At 38.4% G+C, this 10,246-nt stretch overlaps 1 protein-coding gene across 1 annotated transcript; it reads left to right on the top strand.

Moving 5' to 3' along the window:
• Window positions 1-367: 367 nt before the first annotated feature.
• On the top strand, window positions 368-7,876 carry sstr5 (somatostatin receptor 5). Its single transcript, XM_085408700.1, has 5 exons — window positions 368-940; window positions 2,775-2,915; window positions 3,041-3,313; window positions 5,264-5,410; window positions 7,648-7,876. Exons 1-5 carry the CDS (start codon window positions 368-370, stop codon window positions 7,846-7,848), a joined length of 1,335 nt encoding a protein of 444 aa, XP_085264826.1. The 3' UTR covers window positions 7,849-7,876.
• Window positions 7,877-10,246: the final 2,370 nt, after the last annotated feature.

Raw genomic sequence — 10,246 nt, 5'->3', positions numbered from 1 at the left:
ACTCAACTGCTTACGGTCTAATTCCTCATACGACTACACTACTGTGAAGCTACGTGTATGATACGCTAGGATGTGGAACACCTGCCTCACTGGAGTTCGCTCAGGGCGCACGGGGCGCACACAAAGCTTTAGAATTATCGGAGGAGTTTAATGTAGTGATTATTGGTCTTTCTTGTGCACGGACTGTTGATTGAGACAAACTGGATTGTTCCTTTTTATAGTTCAAAATCACCTTTTCATCGTTTTACTTCACATTTTAAAGCGTGGGGGCTGCTCCGGCTTCTGTCTCGAAAGCATGGGAAAAGAAGAAGGAGGAAAGAGTTTCTTCTAAATCACTGGAATCAAGCCACCACATGGACTGTGAACAATGGAGCAACAAGACCAAAACCTCTGGCATCCCTTTTCATCCGAGCTCAACTCCTCTACATCCTCACCTATCCTCTTCTCTTATCCTCGCCTTTTCAACATCTCCTCCAACATTTCCACTCAGAGTGTCCCCTTTCAGGGCAGCAGCACTCTGATGACCGCAGTCATATCCCTCACAGTCTTCGTGGTGGGTCTGACCGGCAACACTTTGGCGATCTATGTGGTGCTGCGCTATGCCAAAATGAAAACAGTCACCAATATCTACATCCTGAACCTGGCTATGGCTGATGAGCTGTACATCGTCGGGCTCCCCTTTCTTACCACACAGAATGTACTCTCCTATTGGCCCTTTGGCTCTTTCCTGTGCCGCGTGGTCATGACTGCAGACTCCATGAACCAGTTTACGTCTATCTTCTGTCTCACAGTAATGTCGATTGACCGTTACCTGGCTGTGGTTCATCCAATCCGCAGCACCAAGTGGAGACACCCCCGCATAGCGAAGGTAGTGAGCGCAGCTGTGTGGGCCGTTTCCTTTGTGGTGGTCCTGCCAGTGGTCATCTTCTCTGATGTGCAGGTATATAATTCAGTCGTGTGCCAGTGAAAACTTCAGATAGGACACCGAAGCATGGTAATATGACCGCTCCTAAAGCGAGAATTAAGCACTGGTTTAATGGCCATATTGGTAGTTGTTACAGATTAATAACTACGTTCCTCTACAATCTTTGAACAAAGGTATTTTTTTTAAAGAAGGAACAACTATAAACGACAAATGTTACCAGTAAAACAAAAACTGTAAATAATAATAAGAAGAAAAAGAAATAATAATAGTTACAAAAATCCAAGCTAAATGTCACAAGAGGGTTTTTGTGAAACATGTTAAAAACACTGAATTTTCAGCACTGTTAATGGTACTATTTTTTTTTTTTTATAAAGTGTGTTTGACCTTCACGACTGTTTGCTAAAGTAAAAAAAAACATTTGACAATAATATGTTCGACTGTTCTTTTGGAGACTACTTGGAGTTCTAGCTCACTCCCTGGTATTTCTGTATTTGTGTTAAGCTAAGCTAAACATAATTCCCCATTCTTTGAAATATTCATTCACATAATGCAGTGCAATGCATTTCGCTTTAGCAATGATTCTAATTGCAGTATAACAAAACAAACAAAAAAAGCAGGAATTTGATGGAGGTACTCAAATCAAGTGGTTCCCAAATAGTGCAACCAGTGCACCATGAGGCACCATCATATTTTTTCAAAACCATATGTTATGATTATGCAATATACAACTGCACTTCAAGTTGAATGAGTTGTTATATTATCATGTCAATCTTTTCTGTACACTCACTGAGAGGTAAATATAATATCCTAAAAATTCTTTGAACGAACGTGTCTGTCGGTGCACCTTGGATGAATTACCAGATAATGAGAAGCATTACAGTCTAAATATGCCCTGAAAGCACGGAGGTCAACAAATAAGAAAACTAATTCCTTTCCAGTATGGTCCAAACCACCACATAATATCTCAAATGTAAGATGTCTTACTGCTTCTGCTGAAACAATGGTGTCAACAGTCTACATGTGTTATCTGTCATGAGAATCTGGCTAATGCACATTTGGTTCCATGCAAGATAAAGAGCTACGTGCCAACTTAACCTCCTTTCCGAGAAAATCTTTTCCTACTTCAATCAATATTAACTGAAGGCACAAAGAACATTTGTTTATGGTCTGGTAAAGTATCCAGTGAGTCAAGACAGCTAAGTCAAATGCTAGTCAAGTGGTACCACCACACCGAAAGTGTGATGCTAGGTCTAAGTGCTGGAAATTGGCAGTCAAAAGTGCCTTTATTTGATGATTCAATGTGAAATAAAACACTATCAAAATGCCAGCTGACATGGAAGCTGTTTATTCCACAGACATGAATACAAGTGTATTTGCAAAGATGCACTTGTGTAAAGTTTATGAAAAAGAAAAGTGTTTCTGCAACAACAATTTAAACGAGCAGACATTGTTAAGCTCAAAGACAGACAAAGCTGAAATGGCTTGGTATGTGCAAAGGAGGGATAGTGGATATATCGGACAAAGGATGTTAAACAGGCAGCAGTCATGCAGGAAGAAAAGAGGAAGACTAAAAGATAAGATTCATGGATATAGTGAAGGAGAACGTGCAGAGGGTTGGTGTAGCAGAGGAATAGGGTGAAATGTGGGCAGGTGATTTGCTGTAGTGACCCCTAAAGGAGGAGGAGGATGAACAAGAAGAAGTAGAAGATGAAGATGATGATTGACATTTAAAATTAATGGATGTGATGGAAAGCAGTGGATTAACTTCCAGATTTTGTTGTTGACTGTCTGTCAGATTCCGATTCAATTCTGAATTTACTTTATTTGTTCAATATTCATTTTTCTTTAGGATACATTTAACTCCTGCAACATGATCTGGCCAGAGCCGAAGGATGTGTGGTCAACAGCCTTCATTCTCTACACTGCCACAGTGGGTTTCTTTGGACCACTGCTCATCATTTGCCTCTGTTACCTTCTTATTGTCATCAAGGTAGATATTTCATGAAGCTCATTAAAAAGCACATTTTTAAGTTGATATTCTTTTCTCAGTCAACAGAAAGGCACGATTTCCATCCTCGTCATTATAATTCAAATCTTTTTATTGTTATTTTGCAGGTGAAGTCCTCTGGGGCACGGGTTGGTTTCTCTAAACGCCGACGCTCAGAGCGCAAAGTGACCCGAATGGTGGTGGTGATTGTGGTGGTGTTTGTGCTCTGCTGGCTGCCGTTCTTCATCATCAATATGGTCAATCTGGTGGTCATCATCCCGGAGTCCAGTGCCACTGCTGGCATCTACTTCTTTGCTGTCATCTTGTCTTATGCCAACTCATGTGCCAATCCGTTTCTCTATGGTTTCCTATCAGACAACTTTAAACAGAGCTTCAGAAAAGTACGTTGAATTTCTTCTCACCATAGCAGTGCTGTTAAAGCCCGCTAATTAGCATCTTACATCTTGTTTATCTGATCTCAACTCATTGTGTTTGTTAACTGTTGAACTGTTGTGAGCAGTGATTTTTTAGAAGGTAACATCAATTTCTACAAACTGCATCAGTTTGACAGTGCTGTATAAGAATAGGAATATAATCATAGTTTAGGGCTCTATCTATTGCAGCTTCATTTTACTTTAAATTATGTTTTCATATCATTTTTCATCTACCAATCACAGCAGGTGATTCAACACTGCTCAAAACTGTGGTTACTAAAACATGTCCACATTTTTTTTTTAAAGAAAAGAGATGTTTGCCTTTAATTTAAATGTCATTAAATTCATAAGAAATGTTTCTCCCACATTTTGTGAAAAACAATCACTTAAAAATTATTAATTTTTTATTAAAATAGTTTTTTCAGCAACCATCAGTCTGGAGCAAAGCTGGCATGTATTGTGGTATCCAGTTTAGATGTCCTGATAAATGTCTATCATCAGAAAAATATATATATCAAAGTTAAAGTCAAAATATCCAATAAATTAGAGTTCAGCAATAATAAAGAATAAATCTACAATATGATTTTTTGTCATTTTTTGGATGCTGTCATATTGTCAATAAATTTCCCAAAGCTGATCCAAGTGCAGAGAGAACATGCCAGACTGATAACAAGAGAAACAAAATCACTCGCTAAATTAAAAGACCAACTCCAAAAACGCTAAAAAGCAACACATAGAAATCCCTGGGAACTAAGGGAGAAAAAACAACAACTTGAAAAAGTGTGAAGCAAAATAGGCTGAATTTATACATGCTGGAGAAAGTGGCGATAAGACAGAGGTGAACCGTATTAAGATCAAAACAATACTGAGCGTGTGAAAAGGAATAAAAGAGCTAACCTTCAAATTTAAAAAGGAAGGTAATCAGAAAATGTCAAGAAAACAAAGCAGTGAAGAATAAACTCACACAGCTGGGTGAACACAGAAACACAAAAGAAAAAGCGGAAAACGAGCAACTTGACAGACACATGCCTGTCAGCTATGATTATTATACACCCCTCCTCTAAAACCTTAAAGAAATGAAAGAATATACATGACTAATTTCACATAACTAGAATGAGTTTGATGGTTCAGACTATCAGCACAAAATAACAACGTTATTAATAAAAGTATTGCTTTAATTTAGAAACAAAAATAAGAAAAAATTTGGTTTAATATCAGTGTTTTCACTTTGTTCTCCTTCCTTTGGGCTTGGAAAAGGATAAAGGCTTAGTTTGACACTCCCTACTGAGTGTCTGTGTCTGCAGTTGGTATGGACACCTGTATGTACAAGAAGAGGTTTACTGTTCTGCTTTTTGTCTCTCTGTTTCCTAACAGTTGCTGCCACTGAGGAAATGTTGTTGTTTTTCACTATTACCTTGCTTATTGCAATTCTCTTTCTCACTGCCTCGGAAGCCTAGACTACAAATTATGTGACCATGTTGTTAAAATGTTTTGTTGCAGGATTAGTTAAACTCTGTCTCCCACAGTTATTAAACAGTGAAGCCATGAAGCTAAACTCAGTATTAATATTTTTCGAATACAGAAAACATGAAAAAATATGTTTTAGTGAAATATGTGTAAGTAGAAAAAAAATCAGTGATATGGTTTCACTTTTTGGTTCCAGTGCTGCTATCTAGGATTGTTTTACCCCTATGGTTGAGACTCATCTTTAGCAGTATTATTATTCTGGTTATAGAGTGCAACATTTTTATTTCAAGTGTATTACAATCCTTTTTTTCTGAAAAAACAAACCTGGATCCAGAATACTGTTATTTTCTAGTCTGTACACCTTCAACAGTATGTTATGTTGCAGAGAAGGCTGATGTGTAGCAACCCTCTAAAGATAATAACAGCACTAATATTGTCATGACCCTTCAGGTGCTGTGTGTGAGGACCATGAGGTGCGTTGCCAATGATGTAGATGATGGTGACCCCAGTGTCCCGCGCACTGAGAAAACCACAGCACAAGACTGCATCCTGCTGTCCCCGCGTAACCAGGTCTATCACGATCCCCAGAGCAGCCAGGTAACCAGTGTGTGTGCTCATGTGGAGCTGAGGTGATGGTATGTATTGCATAATGGGAATTAAAGGGATTTGGAAAAATAAAAAAGAACAGAGATTTAAATCAATTTAGTGCAGCACTAGATCAAAAGAAAGTGTGGAGCAGGGAAATTATTTTACTGCTATTGTTAAATAATCATCATTATTACCATTGCATTAATAATATAATCTGGAGTTTATATTGCATTCAGGGGTTGAACAGTGTGTCTTTCAGAAAGGCTAAAAGTAACAGGACAGGAAACAGGCTTGGAGAGTTTTGCAGAAGTGAAAGTTATTTTGAGCAGCAGGCTAAGACGAGGCTTTAACAATGTAACAGATAGCTTTAAGATGGCCTTAAGATGTTTATGATGATGTTAATTTTGTATTTCAGGTGCAGTTATGACTATTTTATACACAATGCATATCTGTGCTTATTAAAGAGTTGGAGCTCGGTCAATTAATTGGGGGTTGGAAGCTTTGTTCGGCGCGATGTCCGGACAATCTATTGTGCAAGTGACTTGGAGCCATAGAAGGAATTGCAATACATGCTTACAAAACACTTATATATCAGGTCATTTCATATTAAGGTTTAAGTAGAGGTTCTTGGTTAAAACATTTATTTAGTAGAAGACATACACATAGTCTCAGTGAGCCTCTGTCCTGGTGAAAGGTCAGAAGTGCAACAGGTGAATTGAGAAAGAGCATTTGAGGACGAGACACAGACAGTTAGTAGGTGAAGAGGTGACACAAAGAGCATGTGGGGTCAACACACACACACACATGAGTTAGATTTATTTAGAGGAGAGATTAGTCGTGTCTCGGCAAGAAAGAGGAACAATTCACTTTAAGACAAGAACGGAAAGTACCAGCCATGAAAATAGAAGATGATCTTCTGGGTTAAAAGTCATTGTGGTGTTGATCTGATCTATGTATAAAATGTATCTGTGACGCATGAAGGGGCGTCAGTAAACAAGCCCTGACGGTATAAAATCTGTGTATGCTTTGAGGAAGTCGGAGATCACTTGCTGTCGGCGTACAGAGTGTTCTTCCCACACGTGTGTATTCATTAAAATCATTGTTTGACCAAGAGCTTCTGGACCATGGGTGGTTTGTATTCTCCTTCCTCAATTTTGAACCTTAACAAAAGGCATGTGTTATTTTTGTTTCACTAATATTAGAAGAACAGTGGAGACTCTCTGCATCATAAGTGCGTCACTTCTGTATTAATCAACAGGCAGGTGTGTGCATTTGTGTGTGAGAGCAGCTAATTGAAGGTTTGTGAATTAATGCTGCTGCAGAGGCAATGATTAGAAAAAATTCTGAAAGTGCCAGCGAAAGTGATTAGGTTTAGAGGAGGGAAAGAGGGAAGAAAAAGCTCTGACTCAGTCTGTGCAGTGTGGCGCTTCATGGTGTCCATTTAGATAACTAGTACAAGAGCAGTGAGGTGCATTAGATGACAGAGTGGCTCTGATGAGGCTCTTCCAGTGCTTAATCAGCTTTTCAAGGTTATATAATGCCAACTTTCTCCAAAAGTCACAGAAATTATGGATGCGCTTTGTGTAGGTCCCTTTGATCCAAAAGAGGAGAAAACATGAGACTAATAGGTATGACAGGAAAATACACGCAGGCAAAATAAAGGGAGACGTGGAAAAGAAAACATAAGAAACAAAAGTAAACGGTTAAAACTGGAAAACAAAAGAAAAAATGTTATTTAAATCACACCAGGGACCAAATACATAACAGAGTGCCTCTGACTGAAAGGCGGTGTTTATAGATTTTTATGCCTCATACAGATGATGATGATGATGAAAACAGCAGATCTAGTGTGTCATATAAATCAATGATGACAATTGTGAAAAAAGAAATCGCTTACAGTTTTAGTCTTTAAACGTTTCTCGTGGCTCATAATGGGCCTCTGCACACATAAGCACAATCGGTCTGTGTTGCTTGACATATCTATATATTTTTAAGATTTTGACCATTTTACGAATAAAAAATATATTTAGTTTCAATAAGTAAGAACCCACTGATTTTTTTTTTATTGCAGTCTTGGAGATATTTCATTTGGTTGAGTAAATAAAACCCCACTTACAAAAACAAAAGATCAAACATCCACTGCGTGCATTCATGTCATGCCTCTTTTTTTTTTGTAATTTCTCTATTGTCTTCCCCTTTTTCATGTTCCCATCTTGCTCTTTCTTTTGTTCTTCTTCTCTCTGAAGATCTCACCTCACCCGCCGGGCTCACCAACGACTCACACTGCAGCAGACCTGCACCGCTCCACCCCTGCATGTAAGTTTCAGTCCACTTACCCAGGAACCGGACCGGCCACTACCACAGCAGCCTCGATGCTAAACTCTGTTGTAACTGCAGCTGAACCTCCCACAGTCACTGCCCTGAACACTAGCTCCTCCTCTGGTTAATTAGGGCCACATGAACAGTAGCAGAGAAACTCACAGATGAACTGAGAAAGAAAAACATATTTTAAGGATTAAGTGATCGAAGTGGCAAAATTGATGCTTTTCTGCCTTTTTGTCAACTATTTTATTACTACCACACACACTCATTCTACATCCATTATAGCACATTGGTGGAAAAAAAAATCACAACATTTTTGTTTATCAAGACCAATTTTGTTCCTTTCAGCAGCCTGACATAAGTGCCTTTCCAGCTATAATCAACACAGCTCCTAAAATAAACATTTACACCTTACTCCTTTCATTTTATGTTGGTCATGTAACACTGAAGAATGTATTTACCTATCAGTACCAAAAAGCCTCTTAGGACTTATTTCATTTGGTGGATGTAATTTCCTGCAGGTAGCAAATATGAGGGGTTTATTTGAGCATTATAGGGTCCTCTCTACAACAGCTTTAATCAAACAGCGCAGTAATTCATCATATTTTCTCGTTTCCAACTGCTGCTTATTTCTGCTTTCTTACTTAAGTGGATAAATTGTGATGATTGAATCCGACGTCTGTATTTGCTTTGCGTAAAAGTCTTTTGTGATCTCATTTGCGTACCGTTGAGAAGTTTAAAAGAAAAAGGAAACAAAATGAAAAACGGCTCGCTTGTCTTTTCTCAAAGTAAATGTGATGCTTTGGCAGCTCTATGCTTCTCTGTAAATATGTAGCCCCCCTTAAAGCTAAAACGCCTGACATTTTTGGATATATGCTTCTTGCATTTTGTTTTTGTGTTCATGTGATGTGTGTGCACAGTAAAGATAAACTTTATTTGATGAACTGGCGATACAAGGTGTTTTGCAAAAATTACCAAAAAGAAAAATAGAAAATACACAAGAGAAAAAGAGAACAATAGCAATATTATTCACAAGAAAGGGACACATTTAAACATTAAAAAAGACCTTTCAACACATTATGCAAATATGAGTCTGTACAAGTGGGTTTTTAAAAGCTTCTGGATTTGACACAGCTGATCTGAAGGAGAAGGTATAAAAGTCTGTTCCACATTTGTTTTAAGCCCTTTTAATAGGAACTGATTCTCTGATGTCAGGAATCTGGGCACAGAATAATAGGTTAGCATGTAAACAGAGCCATTCCAGGTAACAGTCTGGTTATTTGTGCCTGTTTTACTTTGCTCTACCCAGTGTATGTATTTATTTTTTGTCTTTGCAAGAGTTGCGATGTAGCAGCATATGTTGTTATCAGCGCTGTTGGGTGTAAAATAAATGCTAGAGTAAATCAGATGAGACAGGAGACACTGTGTCTTTGGCCTTTGCAATTGCATCTAGATCATCTTAGGTACAATTTAAACGCTTAAAGCAAACTTTAAAGAACAAGTTTGAGCACAGCTTCTCCTTTAGTGGTAGTATGTCTAAAGTATTGATGTATTATTATGTATGTATTGTTTATACATTTTCTGGCTGCCATGTCTGTAAAGCCAACAACCAGTGACTGAAAACCAGTATATTGTTGAGAATATTCATTAATGCAATTGAATACTGTAATACAATAAAATAACTCACAGTAATGGGATTCGTTTACTGCAGTAGACAATCTCGCTGATGGATTGTGGGTGTTTTCCAGTCACTTTTTCATTATGTACAACGAAAGAAAATTCATATTAGTGGCACAAAGAGTGTGAGTGTAATGGAGTGGAGGCAGTGAATAATGTAAACTAATAGAAGCAATGGAATAACAAAAAAAACCAAGGCTGATGAAAAAGGCTTTTACATGCAAATACAGCAAATGTGATGTATATTTCAACTGATATTTATAGCTGTTCAGATGTGTCATTGCTATGTGTTTTTGGGCTTCTTTTGAATAAAAGATTGTGATTAAAAACAGAGAAAGAGAGTCTGTTGTTGATACTCAGACACACTAATTACACTCAGTTATATTTATAAAGCACTTGTTCACAACAGGAGGCAGCACAGTAGTGCGGTGATTAGTACTGCTGCCTCACAGCAAGACGGTCCTGGGTTAGAATCCACCATCTGTGCGGAGTTTGCATGTTCTCCCTGTGTTTGCGTGGGTTCCCCCTGGGTACCCTGTCATGCAGGTATTGGGTTTAAATTAACTGGTAATTTTAAATTGCCCATAGGTGTGAATGTGAGTGTGTATGGTTGTTTGTCTCTCCGTATTAGCCCTGCTACAGACTGGGAACCTGTCCAGGGTATACCCTACCTCCTGTCCTATGTTACCTGGTATAGGCTCAAGTCCCCCTGTGACCCTGAATTGGATAAGTTGCAGAATGTATGGATGGATAGTTCACAACACCAGTTGTTTCAAGCCACTTATAAGGACAAGACTCCACAATATTACCTTTGTTACGACCCGGCTCAAAGCCGCAACATAAAAA

The sequence above is a fragment of the Rhamphochromis longiceps genome, linkage group LG6 (assembly GCF_057381845.1).
Source record: "Rhamphochromis longiceps isolate RC_006_pf linkage group LG6, R_longiceps_female_GT1.1, whole genome shotgun sequence".
Taxonomy (NCBI): Eukaryota; Metazoa; Chordata; class Actinopteri; order Cichliformes; family Cichlidae; genus Rhamphochromis; species Rhamphochromis longiceps.
This window is presented reverse-complemented; position numbering and strand designations above follow the sequence as displayed.

Coding starts and splice junctions, on each gene's coding strand:
- sstr5 (XM_085408700.1), top strand. CDS start 368: ATGGAGCAACAAGACCAAAACCTCTGGCATCCCTTTTCATCCGAGCTC. Junction 2,916..3,040: donor ACCTTCTTATTGTCATCAAG/GTAGATATTTCA, acceptor GTTATTTTGCAG/GTGAAGTCCTCTGGGGCACG. Junction 3,314..5,263: donor TTAAACAGAGCTTCAGAAAA/GTACGTTGAATT, acceptor ATGACCCTTCAG/GTGCTGTGTGTGAGGACCAT.